The sequence below is a fragment of the Elgaria multicarinata genome, chromosome 2 (assembly GCF_023053635.1).
Source record: "Elgaria multicarinata webbii isolate HBS135686 ecotype San Diego chromosome 2, rElgMul1.1.pri, whole genome shotgun sequence".
NCBI classification, from domain to species: Eukaryota; Metazoa; Chordata; class Lepidosauria; order Squamata; family Anguidae; genus Elgaria; species Elgaria multicarinata.
Window position 1 is genome coordinate 19,865,163 of NC_086172.1, and position 23,041 is coordinate 19,888,203.

Sequence of the window (23,041 nt, forward strand, 5' to 3'; positions counted from 1 at the left end):
TTGAATGGTTGAAAGCATTTCGGTGTGTTCGCCTGTGAATCTCATAGGAATTAAGCAAAACATCTCAAACCTTGCACTACAGCAGAACGGGATTCTGGGCACCTTTTCAAATGAGGGAAATCTTGACCAATGAAGGGGAAAAAATAGAAGAGGGAACAAACTCTGGAAAATGAAATTCTAAATAAACCAGGAAATTGGAAGAGCAAAATGAATAATAAAGTACTTTGGCCACATAATGAGAAGACAGGACACCCTGGAGAAGAGGCTGATGCTAGGGAAAGTGGAAGGCAAAAGGAAGAGGGGCCGACCAAGGGCAAGATGGATGGATGATATTCTGGAGGTGACGGACTCAACCTTGGGGGAGCTAGGGGTGGCGACGTCCAACAGAAAGCTCTGGCGTGGGCTGGTCCATGAAGTCACGAAGAGTCGGAAGCGACTGAACGAATAAACAACAAACAAAACACCCAAAACAGAAACCAACGAGAGAGAGAGAGAGAGAGAGAGAGAGGGAGAGGGAGAGGGAGAGGGAGGGAGGGAGAGAGAAGGACCATCTCCTTCCATATATACCTTCCCAGACTCTAAGATCATCTTCAAAGGCAAAGCAGGTGGCTACTAGGAAGGCAACCTTGACCTACATTGTGTCCTTTTTGGCACCAGATGAATACTTCATTTCCCCAAGCTTTAATGCTCATGCTTTTTAGATCTTAGCACTGTGGTTGGTTTTACTTTGGTTTTATTCTGTAGCTGTTTGTTGTTGTTGTTTTAAAAAAACCAATACGTTTTTTAAACTGTGTTTTATTTACTTCTGATAATTTAGTTTTACAGCTCTGTTTTGTGAACTGCCTAGAGAGCTTCAGCTACTGGACATTATAGAAATTTAGTAAGAAATTATCAGATGTCAACAGTGAAAAGGGGAAATCACAAGGAAACCAGAAGAATTGCTTTCCATCTATCTTCACTGCAAAATATGTGTCATTAATTACTAATCCGCTTACTAAAGAGGACTACAAAATGGATACTCAGAAGTAGGTAACTGATGACTTCCAGACCGTTGCAGTGCTCGTTGAGGAGAGGATATGAGTGAGTTGCTGGATGACTCACTTTTACACGTGAAGGCAATGGGGCTGAGGAATTTGTCAAGTGCATTTCGTATAGAGCAGGCAGTATTTAACTTCCAGGAAAAGTAGCGCCAAGGCAAATGTTTCTCTAGAAGCTCTACCTGCTCATTCCTGACTTGTGAGGCCAGGGCTGGCCCAACCATGAGGCAGAGTGAGGCAATCGCCTCAGGTGGCAGTTGCTGAGTCAGGTGTTGGAGCTTGCTGGTGCCTTCGTGTGCAGTGGAGGTTGGTGTCCATTGCCAGCGTCAAAGAAATATGCAACTGCCTGTCCAGTTGGTTTTTGTGTGTGTAATGGGAAGGAGTGCCACCTTATCCTTCATTTCAGTCAGCAAAATGTCTTGGACCGGCCCTGAACAAGCCTTCTCTATCGTTTTTCAGTGACAAGAGAAATATATTCTACTCCTGCTCACTTCCCTAGCGCTGAACACAATGACAGGGATGAGCCTTCGTGCAAAGTATGCTCTGGAACAAGGGCATACAGGTCAAGACATTCTTGATGATTACTCCATCATTCTGGAGCTTCCTTATACTGGACACTGGACACAACATATTCTGGAAGTCCTGCTAAATCTTTCTACTGGCCAGAGATATGCCAGTATTTCATGGATTTAGATGGCAACATCTGAGGCTTTGTATTCCCCTGCCCACCCTCAAAGCATGTTCTCCCAACTCCTTCAAAGGAGGATGAGGCTGAATTCAAAACCTAAATAGAATATGTTCACTTTGGGGATAGTATAAACTATCATCACCTATTCCATGAAATTAATGAACGTATTACTTCCAGGACAGTTGGTGCAAAGAGGGCCATCTACATATCTACTGTAAATCTGAGGTCACAGAATGGCTCAATTAATAATACAGATTTTCAAAACTATTGTCAGGGTACTCAAGCTCAAACTGTGTGCTACCCTCTTCACCCCCGCAGAAAAGAATTGTGTTTGGAACAGAGTTAAATATATGAAAGCATAATTTGAATAGTTTATTTGCATTGCAAAATTGATGCTTTTTTTCTTTTCCCCTTTAAACTATTTATTTATTTATTTACCTTTCTATACTGCACAATACCCAAAGCTGTTTCAATTGGTCTGTCACAGGCTGTGGAGAGCAAGCTAGAACACAGAGACAAGCGGGGAACATAGGCACAGAACCAACAATACCATGGAAAATAGCTCACACCTTTGCTGAATACAGACATGTTGGCAAATGACTGTTCCATCCTTACTGTTTTGCTGACTAGCGATTATTTAATTTATGTATTTATTTATTTATTTATTTATTTATATGTATGGTCTAAAAGCTTCACATTTTGTCAGATTCTTAGCATCATGTAGTAACTTTAATTTGACTTTATACATTCTGTGGTTCATAGCAAAATGGAAGACAAAAAAGTATCAAGAACCCACGGGACACTGTACAAAACAGAAATACATGACTTGAACCACCAGCCAATAGGCATTTTGCTACAACAGCTCATTTACAACTGGAAATATATCACATTATCCCAGCTCTATCTACTCTGTAACACCGAGCAAGCTGTCAAATATAGCGTTACAAAATAGTTATTGTAAGAGATCCCCTTAAGCAGTAAAATTAATTTGACCTATTTTATTACTGAATTATTACTCCCACACAAATTCTGTACAGTAGATATTTATCAGTGTTGACATTTGTATACCAGTTAGGCAATTTCCACAGCAGGCAATCTTCTTTATCAAAGGTATACTGAGGAGATGTGATGTAAACACCCTGATGCCAGACTAATCAGAATCAGGCTATACATATCCAGAAACCCAAATTCCACATAAATCATAAATTATACAAATCAAAAGAAAAATATCAAAATGTGCTTAATTATGTTTTAACAATTCCTCAAGGAATGACTGGTTTTTCAGGTCAATATTACAGAAACTGACAAGAGTTTGCAGAAACTGACAAGAATGGTGATGCAAATATAGGAGAAGACACCTGGTAGATCAGAAGCACATAAGGAGAAAACAATATGGTGAGAGGTCATGAAAAAGAGGAAATTTACCCATTTGTGAACACCTGACTATTTTTCAAGGAGTCCCTGCATATTTCCAAACATATTGCCACAACTAAGAGCACAGTATTTTCAAAACAAACAAATAAGTTGAACGCCTTCCATTACGGTTTCCTCAATCTCCCCTACCTTATCTGTCACTCCAAATTCATTGGGTCCTACCCAGATTTAGGCACATCAAATGGACTACACAGAACATCAGGGGACTCTGATTAATAGGGCAGGCTGCGGTGTAGGGGGACGAGCAGGAATTCCACATTCCATATTGCTATCATGTATCCCAACAGCTGCAGTGCAATCCTGTACCATGCCTACTCTAATGTAAGTCCCATTGAATTCAATGGAAGTTATTACCAGGCAAGTGAGTATAGGATTGCAGCCTGGGTTACTAATTTAGGATGATGTATATTCATAGTAATTTTTATTCAGCTTTCTATATGTGTTAGAGGAAATAAATACATCGAAAGTCAAACATTTCTCTCATGTAGCCTGTCTACAAGATTAGGAATAATTTATTTTATTTGTGAGTACATTCAATCACATGTGTTTCACTGGTCATCTAGAAAAGGGGGAGAAAGCAGAAGATAAAGAATACCAACACTCTTCACGCCATTCATAGCTTTAACTGTGTTTTTCAAAATGGCAATTTATTAATGTTTACCTATTCCTGAGTGACAATAAAGGAACACAACGCCCCCAGTACACAGAACATAATTACCGTATTTCTTTGATTCTAAGACGCACCTTTTTCCCCCATATAAATATCTCTAAAAACGGCTTGCGTCTTAGAATCACGGGTGCGTTTATTATTTCTTAGAATCAAAGCTTTTTTTCTATTGGTGGTACTGAAATTAGTGTGCATCTTACAATCGATGGCGTCTTAGAATCTAAGAAATACGGTATTTCAAATAACAGTTGCCCATGCTATGCAGAAGGCCGCAGCGTAATGATTGATGTGGTGAAGGCCACTACCTTAGTAGATAAATTAATGGACAATAGGTCTATTAGCCAGACTAATTAAATGGTGCATCCAGATTATCCAGAGGCAGTATACATATATGATGCAAACAGTACTTCTCAGACCATTTGGCAGGTAGTGCTAGAAGCAGAGTATTAGATGAAGCTTTGGGGTGACCTATGTTGAAGAAGGAAGGAACTGCAGATGATGAAATGAACATCTTGCCCACTAGCTGAAGGCTAAGAAAATAACAGGGTTGGGGAGAGAAGGGGAAAATGATTCCAACATTTTGGTCAAATAAAGGGACACCTTGCACATTCTGAATTTCCTGGACTCAAAATGGCAAAACAAAACACACAAAAAAACACCATTCCAGACACCCTATTTCAAACATTTAATCGGACTGAGACACATACAATCTGTTCATGGGCAATTCACAAATTATCTGAGATAGCACTAGGTTTATTCAGTAGCATTCTGCAGAAATTAATCTTTGAAGGCAGAAATCAATTTGATCAAGTGACTGAAAGTCAACCCGTCAAGTATGGAGGCTTCCTATTCTCTTCTATGAAAGGAAATACTCTGAATGCAGAGATGCTTATTCATAAGCACTGATCTTTCACTTGCTCTGAAGTAAGGTACCATGCTAGACCCCTGCAAACACAAAACTCTAGGGGTACTCATTACTGTAGCTACAAACTCTATCCATTTTTAAGGTCACCTAAACATTGCGTGTGTGCGGGGGTTGGGGGGAGTTTTACAGCCGTAACTCAAGACAGTTTAGGTTCAAAATTACAAGAGCATATTTCTTATGTATCAAAGTTTAAACAAACACATTGGATTGGCTGTTAATAATATCAAGAGTTATGCAGATTATTCTTAATCTAGTTAGATACTTTGCAATCTAACAGTGACTTCAAAAAAATCCCATCAGCCATTATTTTGACATTCAATCCTTCTACTCCAAGTTATTAAACACGCCCCCACCTCCACTCCAAACAGAAGTTTTTCTCACCCCCTTTTCACCAAAGCAAAGCTTCGGCAGAGCCCTCCTCCACTTTAGGCATCAACTCCCACCCACACTCTGAAATGAGAATAAAACAACAGGCACGCATGGTTCGATGTCTTCAATCCACGAATCATTTTTCAGTCTTGCCAACTGATCAACCATCTCTAATTTCCCATATGAAAATACATTGCTCTTTCAGAGTTCTGCTTTACAACATCTCCAGTCCATATTTACCTTATCAAAACTTGGGTCCAGATCTCTACTGATACTGACCAACAGCTTCAATTCTCTACCAATAACTCCAAAATAATAACAATGCAAGTGGAATTTGCAACAAAACGATGTAGGGTGAACGGCTCCTGCTCAGCATTCTCGCATTCAGTCAGTCAGCCTTCCCTGCCCACCCATCGGGCTGTTTGGGGGTTTATTTATTTATTTATTACATTTATATCCCACTTTTTTTTCTTCCAAGGAACCCAAGGCGGCGTACATAATAATCCTCCTCTCCATTTTTATCTTCACAACAACAACCCTGTGAAGTAGGCTGGGCTGAGAGTCTGTGACTGGCCCAAAGTCACCCAGTGCGTTTCCATGGCCGAATGGGGACTAGAACCTGGATCTCCTGACTCCCAGTCCAACCCTTAGCCACTACACCACACTGTTTTGGGGTTTCCCCTTTTGCATTTCCCCCCTATTTTTTGTACCTCTAAAAAAGTAAAAGTGAACATTTAACTACATAAAAATCTACACTCATGTAACAAGCTCTCTGTTACTCCTTTGGAACACTTCACATGGCTGTTGGAAGCAGAAAATACCACCCATCTTGGTTCAGAGAAATCGGACAGCCTATGCAATATATTTTTCTCTAGCAAGTACTAAAGAACACATGAATTGGTTTCACATTGACACTGAGACATCATCATCATATAAAATAAAATGTATCTATATAGAAACTGTCACAGAGGGCCCTGACAGACATTAGTTTACAGATGTAGCTAGCAGCTATGACTTTCTTTCAATTTTACTTTAGACTAGGCGCAGGGGGCGAAATGGATCACTACTTTGCAATAGAAATTACAGGCATGGCGCCCTAGAACTAGAGTAAGAGCATAATGAGTTAAAGACTCACACCCCACAAACCTCTCCTTCTACACTAGAGTCCTGATCCAGATTAGGGCCCCAGAGCTCACTCTACAGTGAAAATGAAAGAAAAACATAGCTGCTAGCTACATTTTCAAACTAATGTCTGCTTTCACCCAGAATACACCTGTTACATGAAGAAAATGGCAAGGAATGTTTTTGTATTTAATGAAGGTTTGAATGCAAACAATACTTCACTTTATTTCTGAATAGCTTTACTGCCTTTCCCTTCTATTCACACTGCATCCAATCCTGGTACAGTTAAAGTTGGCCTACACATGTTATTTACATCTCGATTGGACTACTTCTTCGTGCTAAAATTCTGGAGCAAATTGCTTTGACCAAGTGACCCCTTTTGTTTTATTTATTTTTATTTTTATATCATTTTATTTTATCAATTTCCAAGTGCGATTCAAGGTGATATTTATCCCTTTCAACCAGTTTGCAGCACAGCTACTTGAAGGTCTCTTTCCATAGGACCCTGCCCATCCTTTAAGATCAGCCCCTGTACCTCTCTTGCTTGTGCCATTGCCTTCAGAGGTACGGTTGGAGAAAATACATAAGGGGGTTTTCTCGGAGGCAGTATCCTGTACTGTAGGTGGTTAAGTCATTTTCTTCTTTGCCTGCTAGTTGAAGACATTTCTCTTTAAACATTTGATTCTGCTGTTGCTTAATTTCAATTATTGTGTGTGTGTGTGAGTGAGTGAGTGTGCGTGTGTGTTTGCTGCTGCTTTTAAATTGTTAAGGTGTTTTAATTATCAGTTATTGTTTATATATTTTTAAATGCTGTGAGCTGCTTTGAGAAACTTCTTTTTGAAGGGGAAAAGTGGGGTAAAATCTTAAATAATAATGAGTTGTACTTATCGATATTAAAAAGCTGTTCTTTCTAGCCACCGGAGTTAGATACACAAATTAAAACCATAATATTGGCAAAAGGCGTATCGTTAAAAAGTTCTATGTTTCAAGATTACAAGTAACTTATGAATGGTTTTTTTGTAATTTTTTTATTGCGTGTAGTCTTTTAACAGCAGCATGGCTGTTCTACGTATTAATTTTACTTTGTGAAAGAATAAAATTACTATGTGGTTGTTGTTTTTAAATGACTGACAACATGCCTGGGCAGATGGCATCTTCTTTTTTTTATAAAAGAACACTATGAATAGCATTGAAGGTTTGTTTTTTTGTCAAAAGTTACAGTATCAATAAAAGAAAAAATACAAAACAATAAAATAAAAATATATGCGGAAAACAGCCATGCTGCATATAATTTGCAAGTGCAAAAGGAGGAAAAAGAGTAACTGCACAATTCTACACATGTCTAGCCAAAAGAAAATGTTATAAAGTTCAGTGAGACTTATTCCCAGTAAATGTGTAGGAGTAAAACCTAAAAATCACGATAAATAGATTATATATAACCACTGAACTCCTGAAGAAAGCAGTTCAAGTGGAATCCTGAAGTGCAAACAGTTCAAAATTCACCACTGTGCAAAGCACTGCTAAAGGATCTGCATTACTCAAAAATCTGACCTTGCTATATATGCACCTAAAGGGTATGAAAGGTTAAGTAACCTGTATTAAGGGTGCAAACCTCTGCACATTTAGACATAAAAAAGTCCTACAATTCCCAATATCCTACAGCCAGTACAAAATTTTAACTAATCTGTGTTACAGGCACAATCCTGTGCATGTTTAGACACACACAAAAATCCTGCAATTTCCAGCATCCCGCAGCCAGTATAGCTGGCTGGAGCACGCTAGCAGTTGCAAGACTTGTCTCTAAACTCGTGTTATGTCAGTCTCCACAAAAGAAGAAAAACTACCATGGCACTGCACACTTTTATCCAACCTCTACGACTGAAAACGATGAGTTGACTTAACTCTTCTATGACTGAAGCCTGTGATCAAAACAGTGTAATTTTAAGTCCAGCAATAAATTCCTTTGTTTCCCTTGTGGAATGGGTTCTGTAATGCAGTTGGGCCCTACTCTTCATCATACAATGTTGTAGTCAGGGAAGAACATGGAAGACATTAATGCAGCCACCCAGCACAGAAAATAACAAAGTAAAAGGGCTTTGTTAAATTGGTTGGAGGTTCCCATGGCATATACCTCTTCTGCCATGTGTTTGCCAGATTCAGACTTTACTGGAGAGGTATAGGATCTGACCACATTAAAGTACCATCCCTATCACAATAGCAATGTAAGGTGTAGATGAAAAATATTGAAAAATCCACTTTCTTTACTAGAAAGTAAAGTATGATACTTCATTACTGCAGAAGCTAGCAGTAAAAAAACAGGTTAATTTTATTCCAAGCTGAGAGCTACCCCAATGTATCAGTCAAGTTCTGTAGACATCAAGAAGTCTATCACCTCCCACTACAGCAAAGCCTTTCCAATTCATAAACCTTTTTACCATTTTATTGTTACTTATTTGAAAATGATGTGCTCCCCCTTTCCAATACTTGAATGGACATCTACACAAATAATTCAGGCACCAAAATTAAAATATATACATTCTGTTAATGCAACATTATATGACAAAATCAAATTCAGAATGACCTAACTTCACTTAGTATCTGTAATCTTTTTCTAATAGCTGTGGCAAAGAACTTGTTAGCATCTGCCATGACTATATTAATATAAAAATAATCAGAACTTCCTGGATATAAAGCACAGGGAAAAATAAAATGAGCTCTCATATCCTTATAGAAACTGGAATAATAAAAGGTCATGCTATAGAGTTCTATTGCACCAGGACAGACTCTCAAGTGCCTCGTAACTCAGACTTCCAGGACAGAAAAATAAATCCTACTGAGCTCAAAGGGAGTTACTTCCAAGTAAATGTGCTCAGGATTCAGCCTTAGTTTAGCAGTTTTAAATTTCTGTTTAAACAACAAGAGTACAGCTATTCCCCAATGTGAACAATCTATATTTGCATCATGACTTTAAGCCTCTCCCCCCCACACACACACATAGACGTTTGTTTGTTTTTAACACAGGGGCAGGATATAACAGTGCCGTCTGGAGCTAAAATTTGCGATCATCAACAGAGTTGATGTCCTGTAATTAGGGTTGCCATACGTCCCAGAAAACTGGGAATGTCTTGGTTTCCAAGCATTTCCAAAATGTCCCGGCCGGTCAGTCAAGAATCCCGGATTCCTGGTCCAGGCGGCCGGAGAAATTCCAACCTCCGAAATGGTGCCTTGAGCCTGCTCAGTGGAGTGGCAGCAGCACAGAAAAAGTCACATCAATCTGGCACCTTTTCCAGAGCGCCACTGCTCCTCCACATGTTCAGCTGAGTTACTCACGGCAACTTTCTGCACCTGCGGCTGCATAGAAGAGGAGCAACAGCAAGGAAAGGCGCACGTGCTCTCCTCAGGCTGCCTGAGTCCCATGCAATGCAAAGGAGTTTGGTGAGCTTGGCTGGTTGCGGTCACAGCTTTAGGGTAAGCGCCGGACAGAGCTGCTGGGCTATTTGTGGGGGAAGAGAGTTTTGTGGGGGTGAGTGGCAGGGAGGGAGTGTGGGGGTGAGGGGATGAAGGAGAGGAAAGGAGAGAGGGGAGAAAGAAAAGTCCTTCCCCCAAAAAAATTGTCCCGGTTTTGTGGATTCAGAATATGGCAACCCTACCTGTAATATCTAGAAATAGTCAAGGATGCATTCTCTCAGGCTATCAGAGAGGGCAATAAAGAGCTCTACCATTGTGGTAGAGTACTGGAAGGCTGAACAAATAGGGTTGTTGTTATGAAGACAAGATGGTGTCAATCTGTTTATGGGAGACCAGAGATAGAACATGACCCATCACCAAAAGAAGCAGGGTTGTTGGGTACACAAGACAGGGGTGTTTTCTGTACAAGGGACCACGACTATCGAACTCCCTCCCAAGGAAGACGGGATTGGCTCCATCCCGACTGAGTTTTAGGCGGACAATAAAAACTGCACAACTTTGTCAGGCCTTTGGTGGATGTTGATGTTGCTCTATGGTGTATTAAAGAAGGTCCCATTTCTTATTTTATTTTACTGCTGTGATTTGTTGGTTGTATTGGATTGTTGCACTGCTGTTTTAAATTGTACATCGCTTTGAGGGCCCTAGTGGGCAAAAAGGTAGACTTTTTTAAAAAAAAATAATAGTACAAATATAGTGCTAAAAGGGGAAATATTATTACAATTAATTAACTAAGTATCTAGAAAGGCCCTAAGATTCCTCACACTAGTCAGGGCTGGCTAGTATTTGATGGGACACTTCCAAAAACACCTAAAAGCATGTCCTGCTGAGAAAGGAGCAAGCTAATATCTGTCTTTATATACACGCACTGTATAATTTCACATCTATTACTAGTAAGCTGTATTTAACAAGCATTACACCCAGTAATGAAATTTGACAAACTTATGGTGTGAGGGAAGAAATAGTCTCAAACAAGTTTTACAGCATTGCTATACAATTACAGTATGCAAATTAAGTGGAATCATGTCATATGCCAATGGATGAGTCATGTCTGGTGTAATGATCCTCCGAGGAAGGCAGAGGCAGATAACTGTGTGTTAACCAAATGAGAAAACTTGCCCTTTAGAGACCAATTTAAAGGGGGGTGGGGTGGGGGTGAGGAAATACATTTAGTAAATTCATTTTGTAAAAACCATCAGTATGCAGGTATCTTGTAAGCACTATTGTCTGACATATTGGCAAACGATGAGGAACTGTGTGAAATTTCTGTGTGTGTGTGTGTGTGTGTCTCTCTCTCTCTCTCTCTCTCTCTCTCTCTCACACACACACACACACCATATAATACTTGATTGCCAAAAGGACAGCTATAACATGTCAAACTTCCTGTGTCCAGTACACATACACACAACAGTGCCACTAGGAATAATGATACGGGATACCTCGAAATACGTACAGATACGTTATGTGAAAAATGTTTGGGCCAGTTCAGGCACTGAGCGTCATCAGACGAGGGGGAAATCGCATTTCCCTGCTGTCACTTTGGTCCCCCACAACAGGGCTGAGCAACTTCCTGTTTCTTTACATGGGGAGAAAGAGGAAGCAGCAACGACCACATGGCCCGTTCAGGCGGCGTTTTTATCACGCTGCTTTTCCAGCAGGAAATGGCATCAAGTTTCACCTCCCCCCACCCCCGCCAAAAATGGATTTACCAGGTCTTATTTTGTTGCAGAAAAAAGACCAGAAGGAGCAGGAGACACAGGAGAGGTGGACATCGTCATCAAAAGGACCCAGGAAAAACTGTGAGTGGCCAGTAACAAGTGTGCGATAAAACGCTTGTCTGATGACATGCACTAAAATTCTCCTGTGGGGTAACTCCAAACAGAAGAAAGAAAGAAAGAAAGAAAGAAGTCGTCTCTTTTATAAAATTGCTTTTGGGAATTGGCAGAGTTAGATATTCCTTTCCCTATGCAGCTGCAGCTGTGGGGATGCTCCATGTGGAAGAGTTTAAAATGTCTGAATAAGCCCTCTGAGAAAACCTAAAACTATCATAGCTGCCTCCATTTATTAACAGGCTGCAAGTGTTGATTGGTTTGATTGACAGATTAATCAAGAAATGCTTTAGTTTATGAATTGGCAGAAATCATATTTCAATCATATGCCTGCAGGTTTAGGGCAAATTGTGGTTCTGGAGTTACTTAGTGCATTAAAGAATAAAAACAAAAACATTTTTTTTAAGTTCTTTCTACCAATAAGTAACTATCACCTAGCTTTTTGTTCATTAAATTATGTTATCGTTCCCACAGTATTCCCCAAAGATCTCTATGTTGAAGTTTTGGTGATATCAAATGCATTTAAGTTTCATCAGTTACCAGTGCCATTTATTAATACACTGCAGAATAGCTCCTGTGGGATTCAATAGGAGCCCAAATTTTCCTTTACATAGAAGCAACTGAAATGAAGATAGGATTCATCTATTTCATTTTTTCAATATGTACCCCACCAGTCAAACGAACCCTCAGTCACCTAACAAAATTAAAAACCTAAAGTTCGTTAAAGCAGTATAAATACCATGATCTCATTAATTAACCCAAACTGCTTTCCAATAAAACAACTGAATACAACATAGGAGCAAAACAATAACATCAGCCCACCAAGGAAGACCCACCTCACCTCCAGAATACTTTTCAAAATGAAAACTTTTTAACTAACTTCCTGAAAGTGACTAACGTGGCACCTTCCCTGATCTGCTGTGATTTCTACTGATCTGGTTCCAATACTGCTATTTCCCAGAGCATTCACGGATTCTAGCCTCACCCTGCCACTGATACTTGCAAGTAATAGAACAAGCAAAGAGCCAAGTTAGACACAAGTGTTTTTAGCTATGAGTCTGCCCCATTCATGTTTGGGCAAGGGTGTGTGTGTGTGTTGTAGTCTGTAAATTTTATGCTCATTTGCACATAGAGGCGAGTTCTTTCTCTTTCCCTGTTTTATTTCCCTACAGTTCCTTGCACTTTCCTCCAAAGCCATCTCACTTCCAGTATCAGGGCAGGCATGTGAAGTACAAAGGTAGCTGCCCCTTAAGAGGAGGTTGGCCCAAAGATGCCAAAGCAAGCTGTTTTAAAAAGCTGAATTAACAGCTACCTGGCATTGCTCTGAATGATTTAACAGGGTGTGTATGAAACTGACAGGATGACTGTTACACACAGGTGAAGGAGGGGAGGGCGTGACAGGCAATCACCCCCCAAAAGCCATTAATGTGAATATAATAGTACTGCGGAAGATTAACCAATGATTCAACTCCACCCTCACTCTAACCTTCAACAAGAGAGGGGAGTGGTTTCACAGCTAAGTAACTGGCACTTCAGAAATGTTCTGAGGGTTCTGTATACTTTGCATAGTCACAGGATCACTAGCCAAGAATGGAACCTAATCCCATAGCTCAGTGGCGGAGCACATGTTTTTCACATACGAAACATCCAAACTCCAGAATCTCCAGTTCAACCACTCTCGGGAAAGCAGGTCTTTCTAATGGAGACTTTGGAGGACATCAGATACATGGGCCATAGTCTGGCTCAGTTACTTTAAAGGAACTTCTTAGGTTCAGTTTGACATTTTGAGCATCTCTGCTATTTTAGTTTTCTTGATTAAGCGGGAGAAACAAAACCTTTATTCTTCTTGTCTGCAAGGAAAGGGCTGAAAAGCATGTGGGAACTGTCTCATGAAGGCTGAGAGCCAGATTACAACCACCACATCAGACTGCTCTATGTGTCAACTGTCTCCAGTGGATAAGCTAGTCCTGCTCACAGTGCAAATAAGGCCATTTACTCTACATCACGACAAAGCACACAGTAAGTAACAAGAAGGAAATCACCATGGGCAGCCGCTGCAAATGTTTTGCCATGTTGAGAAAGCCATGACACAGGGCAGTGTAAAATGGCTTCTGTATGGCCTCCATAATGCCTGCACTGCCTCTCTGAAACTTGAAACTGGATGGACAGGGCTTCCAATGGACAAGAATGAAGCTTTAACTGATATTTCACTATCCTTCCCTTACCTATTCCTCTTCTCTGTTTTTAGAAATCCTGCACTCAAAGCTTCAGAATTGTGGTTGTCTGAATGAATCCCACCCACCATTAACTGTATAGTTATGAGTGTCCTGATTGCTTTCAATTAATGTAGCACTATGGTTTTGCCAAAGGCATTGCTTGATGGGATCCAAGAATATAATGGTTCTCAATTATTCTAGACGAGGGGGGCTCTTGAATGGGCAGTCTACCTGCAGAAATGGAGTCAGGCACCTGTGCTCTGCAGGTGTAGATGTGTGAGAAAGAGGCAACCAGCAAATGGAGACGACCTGACAAAGCTGAGCGTTCAGCTGGAATTAGCTAATATGGAGGGCAACTTTGGTGGGAAGTGGGCTGCAACAGCTGCTGTCTGAGAATCAGATGCAGAAATCTGCAGTTTTGCTGCCTGCCCAATTTGTTCCCATTTCACTCTGCTTTTCTGTTTGCAAATAGAACAAATACAAGTGGGACCAATGAAGTACTTCTGTTCAGGATCCCACCTAGCCAGCCAACCAGCCAGCCATTACTTCCTCCAAGATACTCCATTACATTCCTGCAATTCTTCATTTTGCTTCCCCAACTGACAGTCAACATCCCATGGCTACTGAGTATGCTCCGCCTTCATTGATCTCCTTTAAGTGGGGTTGCCCCCTTAGGGTGCACAGATTATGGCTCCCTCTGTCAGCCCTGTAGTCTGAGCAGAACAATAAGGAAACAATTTCAAGATAAACTTATGACAGATGTAAGTGACGACATGTAAAATATTTATTTAAAAGTCTTCTCCATTGTGGAGGGATACAATAGGGTTTTTAATATATTAACATAAAAAAAAAGTTCTTACATCAAAACATTTCAATATTATGCTAGATTTCACTGATTTGGTCCAAATCAACCAAGGCACACAAACATTTTAAAAACACGTATTATATATATATATCACACAAAAAACCAGTGCCCTGACATTTTAATCAACATTATTCAATATTTTACTGCAAAATTAATCTCAGAATTCATAGTATACATGCAAACAGAAGCTTCCAGCTACTTACAGTTTGCAAATAGAAACTTGTAATTAATAAACGTTTTCAAGGCTAAAATGGATACATAGCAACTGGGAAGATGGGTAGTAGTAGACTGGAGAAATGGATCAAAGCTGATAAAATCCATGCCAGACATAGGTTTCGATTCAGATTTAGTCATATTTTAATTAATAAATATAAAATGGCATATTTAAAGCAAGACTTAACGGAATCATTTAGTTGTGATGAACTTGAGTCCTATCTATTTAAATGGGTATACTCCAAGTATGATTATATCTGGATCCATCCCATAGAATTAAAAACAGCTTACACTGTTAACCAGTAAGAATTGAACCTGCTTGGTTCTTATTTTTGAGAGTTGGAATAGACCAAAAATCAACCTAGCATCTTAACTCCAGACAACACATGGAAACTCATATGACTGGATCCTCTGTCCTAATAACTTTTCCCCCCATGGAAAACAAGCATATTAGGGAGCCCCGGGTTTTCTGTGTACAGGGATAATGAAAGAGCATTTATTTATTTATTTATTACATTGCTATACCGCCCAATAGCCGGAGCTCTCTGGGCAGTTCACAAAAATTAAAAACGTTCAAAGTATAAAACCATAATATAAAATACAATATAAAAGCTCAACCAGATAAAAACAGCAGCAATGCAAAATTACAAATTTAAAACACCAAGTTAACATTTATTTATAGACTGTTAAAATGCTGGGAGAATAAAAAGGTCTTCACCTGGCGTCTAAAAGCATATAATGTCGATGCCAAGCGAACCTCCTTAGGGAGCTCATTCCACAGCCGGGGTGCCACAGCAGAGAAGGCCCTCCTCCTGGTAGCCACCTGCCTCACTTCCTTTGGCAGGGGCTCTCGGAGAAGGACTCCTGAAGATGACCTTAGGGTCCAGGCAGGTACATACGGGAGGAGGCGTTCCTTCAGATAGCCTGGCCCCAAGCCCTTTAGGGCTTTAAATGTTAATACCAGCATTCTGTTATGTGAGCCCTCACCTGTAGTCTGAAGTGGTATAGCCCAGACACAGGCTACTATATCAAAGGGAACTAGGCCAGGGTATCTAGAAAGGGGCAGTCAGTAACTGCAGCAACGCAAAGAGCACCAAACTGACACAAACAACTACCAGAAACCAATCTGACCTGAGGAAAGATTATTTCCTCCATTAAAAAGAGCCGCCACCAGTAATCAATCGTAGAACAGTGTAAGGAGAGGGAGAAGAATCTTCCTAGCCTTAATGGGCTACAACAATGGCATTAAAATAACCCACATGGCTTCATTTAACTCTGAGTGAATCTAGATAGCCAAGTAGTAACATCCCACCACTTGGTATATAGGAACGTTCCACCACTTGGTATACACTATTGCCTGTCAAGTGATGAAGAGAAGCTTAATCCATACCTCTTTGCTAATGGAAAGCCAGGGAGTGTCAAACTCTATGCCAAACCCATAGAGATCACTGGATTACCAAGCGTGTCATTGCACAGCATGGGAAGACCTCACTTGGTAAATATTCACTCTATTTTTCATCCAGCAAGATTTGTTGCTCCTAAATCTGTTCCAAAAGTTCAATTCCAGAACTGTACATCTATAATCTACAGCTACACATTTTCATATAACGTTCCACATTGAATACCACAGAGATATTACCGCTACCTGGTGAGGGTGAACTAAAATAGATGCTGCTAATGCTGTATTTCCATTACAAATGAAAAGAGATGCTGTCAAAGCTTTTTAGATATTTCCATTAAAAATATCCTTAGTAAAAATAGCATTCTGACAACAAATTGCCATTCCTTCTTAAGGAAACTAGAACCAGCTACTGTACGCTATAGAGACAATGGTTACTGTCCGGCATTTCAATAATAACTAGATGGCAAAATGAAACACTTTATCTGTATCTGTATTTATACAGCTTGGTGTCATTTTGTGAATTCACCTGCCTTTAAGTGTCAGTCCATGCCAACTTTACAGCAGAATCAAATCTGGTGTGCAAAGAGATGTTTCTCTTTGGACCCGCAACTAGCAAAAGCTTGTTCCCTACACTAACTACACTGGTTCTATTCTAAGTACCCAAATTCATCCTAAATAAATTCAGCATGCAGGTGCAAATGGGCAGGAATGGGAGGGGTGGGACACCAGCATCACAGAAGCAGCCGTCTCCATTACACCAGCTCTGCACAGAAATTCTCCAATCAGCTCAGTAAATATGGCAAATCTTCCATACAGTCTTTATGGACGCATGAACAGCAGAGGACTAAAGGGCTACTACAGCTCGGCGTTCTACGAACATTTCCTCTAGCCTCTTGTAGGGCAGTGCAGGTAGACAGCCACTTCCTGATGTTATAACACTGATGCAAAAGTCTCACCTCTCCTTTGCATGGATGCAGAGGAAAAACACACCGTAGCCATTCCACCACTGGGGTAGCAGTAATGACTAAATGCAAGACCAGTTCAACTACACAGCTGCTTAAGATAGCAGTATTCAAATAGCATCAGCCCTGCAAATGCAGATCTTGGTTCCAGTGCTTGGCGAAGTCCTTTCAGAAACCGAGAATGTGCCATATAGCCCTTTGCAATATCACCACGATATTGCTGCCAACCTGCTCCAAAGATCTCCTGTTTGTTAGTCAAGGCTACCGAGAGTCATAGAACTCATCATAGCCATTTCAATATGTACCACAGATGCACGTTTTGTTCCATTAAAACCAATGGGAGGTTGGGATGTGAAGCAGTATTTAAATGAAGTTGGATAGACGTGCCTAGTCACTATCGATATTTGTTTTTCGGTGTTCACCTATAATATTTTGAAGGTGATATTCAAATTAATCATCCAGAGCACATACAATCCTTTTCTTCTCAAAGGAGAGACATACTGCACAGTATACATAATATCGTTCATCAACTCAGACAATCTCACATAGTAGGCAGCACTCCTCTCATTATATAAGAGGAGATCTTGGCTTCATCTATAATCTATGTATGTTATATGTAATTATGGATGTGGTAATGAAAAAGATGAAACTGACATCTATGAAACATGTGCCAAAAATATCTGACCTGCAACCTTTTGGAAGCACACGTGAAAACAGTAGTAGTTTAGCCAAGTCTTACTCACTTGGAATTGCCACAGGCTAATAAATATGGAGAGAGAGAAAACCTCTCTCCCAAGATGTAATTTTACTACAATTGGGTGAGAATGGTTTGTTTTGAAAGTGGTTGTTTCCCCCTCCTGTCTGGTACACACACTGTTTACAGTACATAGGAAAGCCAAGAAAATTGCCTGTTATGGGCTTCTTCCTTGTTTCAACTGGATACAACTACAGCCAGACTAAGGCAACAGATCTAGTTCTGAAGCGATCCGTTTAAAAGAACCTCTGTGCAAATTCTTCCATTACTCTTTGGAGGAATGAAATTCTGGAAGAGCAACAGGAAGAAGGCTATATAAAGAAAAACAATCCTTTGTCCTATTTCATCTCCCATTAAAACCAAAGAAAAGCTATGATTCCCACATACATTAGTGCAGCATACCAGCATAAACAAAGATTAGTATCCTATACGGCCTCTTAGCACAAAAGTAAGTGACTGTGTGGAAATGAAACATGAACAGAGTTGTTCCTCCTGCCTGCAAAGGAATCATAGAATTATAAAATCATAGAATAGTAGAGTTGGAAGGGGCCTATAAGGCCATCGAGTCCAACCCCCTGCTCAACGCAGGAAGTGTAAGCATGCCCAGATCCGTAAGCCCAGCCATGCTGGATTGGCCTAAAATTCTGATCCAAATGCTGGAGGTGGTTTTAACAGCACTCCATTGCCTCCTGTCCAGATCCAAATTCCAGCAACATAAATACGTGGCTACCAACTGTCTCTGCAGAGGCCACCAGTGGGGGAGGAAGCAGCAGCCAGGTACCTCTCCATCATGCCTGGATCCAGGTCCAGCTGAGAGCCCCCTCCCTCCTGCTACCAACTGTCACTGCTGAACTTTGCAACTAAGAATCTAGGGCCTGGATTTGCTTTTCTTCCCCGCCCCTCCCTCCCTCCCAAACCCCTTCCCTTTTGTGTCATGTTTTTTAGATTGTAAGCCTGTGGGCAGGGACTGCCTTAAGAAATATTTTTGTAAGCCGCCTTGAGAGCCTTTTTGGCTAAAGGGCAGGATAAAAATGCAAAAATAAATAAATAAATAAATAAATGGGCTCACCAAGCACCCTATCTCCTAAGACGTGACTTGATTATCTTTCCTTTTAAACATATTTAACCATCCTACATCCCTTCGGAAAAGGTAGGAAACAATTCCCAATAAATAATGACATGAAACAAATAATTCCTGAATATATGAAGAGGGGCCACAGCCAATGGCAGAGGATATACTTGGCATGCAGAAGATCCAAGGTTCAATCCCTGGCATCTCCGGTTTTGCTGGGAAATATTCTTATCTGAAACCCTGAAGAACTGCTGCCACATAATACTTAGCTAGGTGGAGCAATGGTCTGATTTGGTTCAAGACAGCATCCTACATTCCTAGATAATTCCTGAATATAGGTTCAGAAAACAAGAATGGCAACAGCATGCTAAGCCTATCAAAGTGGACAGAATTGCTGCTGAAGTTTTCTGCAAAGTCCTTGCTTCAAACAGAACAGATCTTCAGGAAGCTAAACAGGCACACACATGCCCTGCCACCTAATTGGTTTAACAGGCACCAGAAAAATACAGAAGGGCTACTGAAGCAACACGAGCCAGGGAAGCATCCATACTAGGCCCTATGAGAAATCCCAGTCACAACCTCAGCACACGCATTTCCATTGGTCTGAGCATTTCTGGGAAAGGACCATAGCTCACTTGCAGAGCACATGGTTTGCATGCATGAGGTCCCCGGTTCAGTCCCAGACACGGCCAGTTCAAAGGATCTCAGCAAGCAGGGCTAAAGGCCTGTTAAAGGTCCGGCAAAGCAACTGCCTGAGTGGACGACAATGGGCTGGATCGATGAATCATTTGACTAAAGCAGCTTCAGGTGTGCATGGGTTTAACAAAAAAAGAAGTAACTGAACAACACCATACAGTAACTGCACTCGACTCAATATGTGTTTCAATGCACCAAGACCTTGCACCAATGTTAATAAAACTGTAAAGTGGGACTTCAAATGATCCATACTACTGTTATGCATGCTACACCCTGTGAGTGTGCAACACTAGCAAATAAAATCCCCTGATGCTGGTGCTTGGGGTTTGTGGAAGACTACAGTGATAGTCTAACTATAAACTGCATTGGGACCTCAATCCTGAGTCCTCAGTATACAAGCAGAATTCCTGCTGCTCAGCATTCACTGGACAAGTCAGAGACACAAAGATCTACCCAGAACTTTCAAGCATTTATAAAACACACAAATTAAAAAAAATATGCATTAGTTTAGCCATCTATTTTAAATCCAGACTAATAACAAATATATTACACTTACTAATTAAAGTTAATACGGTAGCATGGTGAATTTAGATGTTTAAAAAATTGGAGGGGGGATTGCCTAATTTCAATAAGCTAATTTTAACTCAATAATTAAATGGGGCAGGAGTTCTTGTCTAGATGATAAAGTGGATTTAAGTCAACAGAAGGTTTAAAGGAAATGAAGGAAGATAACAGTAAAATTTTATAACTCAATAAATGTATATCTGAATCCCAATTCCACAGGTTTGGAATTGTCTAAATGTGTTGAATTATGAGCGACTGCCATTTAAAGTTCAGGCTGGAATACTAGCTATCATATTCTTTAGCAAGGTGTATATATTAATTGGATATTTCATAATAACCCTCAATTTTAAAGTCTCATAAAATCTACATTTTACTCATAATTTGGTAGAGGACAGGAGAAATGGCTGAATGAAACACCTTTCTCTCAGTCAAGGGTGAAGATCATACTTCATTATTACAACAAATTCATTCTTAAAGCTTTATCTTTCTAGCAGAGTATTATTTGCAAAAATAAAAATCCACTATATTATTATTATTTATTTACTAACAATATTTATATACATTTGAAAGAAATCCTAGAACTTACAAGAATCCACATGCAAATGCATAGGAAAAGTAAAACGATACTAAAGAAAGTTGTAAATTCAAGATTCTCTGTTTCATAGGTCAGGAAAGATGAACATTAGACATTCCAATCAAGAGCAAAACTATCTATAATCTGTTAATAAATTAATTAATTAATCTAATGCAACTACAGCCAGTGGAAATGTATATTCTCTGAGTGCAAGTCAAAAGTTAAAACTGGTGTTACATCTAACAACAACAAAAACGTCACAAAGAATAATGTTTCAGAGGTAATGGAACAGAGCCTCATATACATATTATCTGCCATTCAGCCCACCAAATATAGCTTTAGAATATCCTGGACTAAATTCTCTCTCTCTCTATTCTGCCTTTGATTTGGAATAATGCCTAAAAACTGTTTCTATCGCAAAAGAAACCACAACAGTTACTAGTAAAGCCTAGGTTTTTCCTACCCGGTTCAGATAAGTACCAGCACCCATGAGCCACTTTGGGGTAACTCAGACTAGCAATCAAGCTCAGGTTTAGATAAGACATTGGCATGAACAAGAGCACACCTGTACTGTTCCTCTTTTTCTTTCCTTGCATTAGCAAACCACGTACATCGGACAAGATCAATTAACCTGTGAGGCAAAAGGCTTTAAAAGGTTACTTACTGCTTGTCATGTGACTTGGTGAGGTATGCTGCCCATTGGGTGTGCTTGAGGTGAGGTCAATTGCCATATTGGAGTGCTCCCTGTCGGGCGAAAGTTCATGGTCACCTGTTCCATAAAAGAGAATCTTTTATCAGTTTTACACAGAAAAAATTGTTTGTGCTCAGGCAAAAACATGTGATTGCAAAAGGGGGAAATATATTTGGTAGCTCAATTTCCAACTTTATTAGATTCTTCCACAACCTAGGAAGGAGTCCTGGTTGTGACAAAATAAATAGTAACCATCTAAAGATGTAAAATGCATTGACAGTGATCACACAAGAAATGGCAAAATCTTGCTCAGCATGAACAAAACTGATTTCATATTGCTACTCAGGGACAATGCAAGAGAAATATCAGTCCATGCACCCACCCCTTCCATTTCATGCTCAGTCACTTTACTTTGCATACGTTATATAATCTATAAAAAGAAGAACATGTCATCCCGTGGGGGGGACGTAAAAACATAAAGAGCAGGAGAGTGAAAAAGTTACATCCCATCCTGCAGCCTATTTCACATAGGCTGCCCTGTTCTATTCCTCCAGGGCACATATGTAGTTTCACAAGACTGTCCAATATCTAGTATTAGGAGTGACCAAACCCCAGACTAACGTAAAATAATCAGTTCAATAAGAAGGCAGATAAACAGAAGGTTTGTTAGATTTCAGCTCCCAAAAAGCAAAAAGCCAGAAAAGGACAAAGAGAAATAAAAACAATACTTACATGGCAGGTATCCATCAGTAGCCTCCGCTTCCATAGTCAAAGTGCAGTGCTGCAAGGCAAGGAATACACTGTCAAAGATGCCCTCACTCTGTCAGCCATTAAACATCTGGGCTCCTAAGCCAGTTGTCCTTTTTTTTCACTGCTGCTGCTGTTTTAACTAGTGTTTGAATAGCACAGGAGCCACTGCCTACAATCTTTCTGCAGGCGTCCAAGTGTTTAGGCAAGTAGAAAAGGTAAGTTTACATTCCAGAAACAAACCTCTACTGGAAAGAGGGGGGGGGAGAGAGAGAGAGAACTACATTTGAATCAGTTTCCCTTAGCTTACTTTTTTTCCTTTTCTTTTTTTTAGAGAAGTCCCATTCAGGTCAGGTGTATTTTAACTGAGATGTTAGTGCCTTATCAAGGAACAATTCTCCTAACCATGCTAAGGTTGTGATCCTAAGCAGGCTTGCTAGTCAGAGCAATAGTTGGGCTTGACTGCTAAGTAGGAAATTTTGGGACTGCACTGTAAGTATTGTGGAATATCGATTCTACAAGATTTTCTGCCATCAGTTGTCCCGTAGTAACTTCTTGACTTCAAAAAGAAGTAGAAGTGAATTCATTTTTCTCCAACTGAGTGGCTAGAACTATTTAACACAGGAAGCAGTTCGTTCTAACTTATCTAAGTTGTTATCCCTGGAGCCACTTCTAAATATTTCTAGATTGCATGCTTTATAGCAATCTCAAAAGTTTCTTGAAGCACTTTGCTAACAAGGAACAAGCTA

At 40.1% G+C, this 23,041-nt stretch overlaps 1 protein-coding gene across 3 annotated transcripts in view; it reads right to left on the bottom strand.

Moving 5' to 3' along the window:
- Window positions 1-22,323, bottom strand: part of IKZF2 (IKAROS family zinc finger 2) — a 129,912-nt gene extending 107,589 nt beyond the window's left edge. The window contains exons 1-2 of one of the 3 annotated variants that reach the window (XM_063116104.1): window positions 22,278-22,323; window positions 21,519-21,623 (exon numbers count right to left, since the gene is read on the bottom strand). In XM_063116104.1, the coding sequence (XP_062972174.1) occupies window positions 21,519-21,623; window positions 22,278-22,311 (139 nt within the window). In that variant the 5' untranslated portion in view covers window positions 22,312-22,323. The remainder of the gene's footprint in view (window positions 1-21,518; window positions 21,624-22,277) is intronic. The other 2 variants (XM_063116103.1, XM_063116102.1) reach the window with 2 other exon arrangements.
- Window positions 22,324-23,041: the final 718 nt, after the last annotated feature.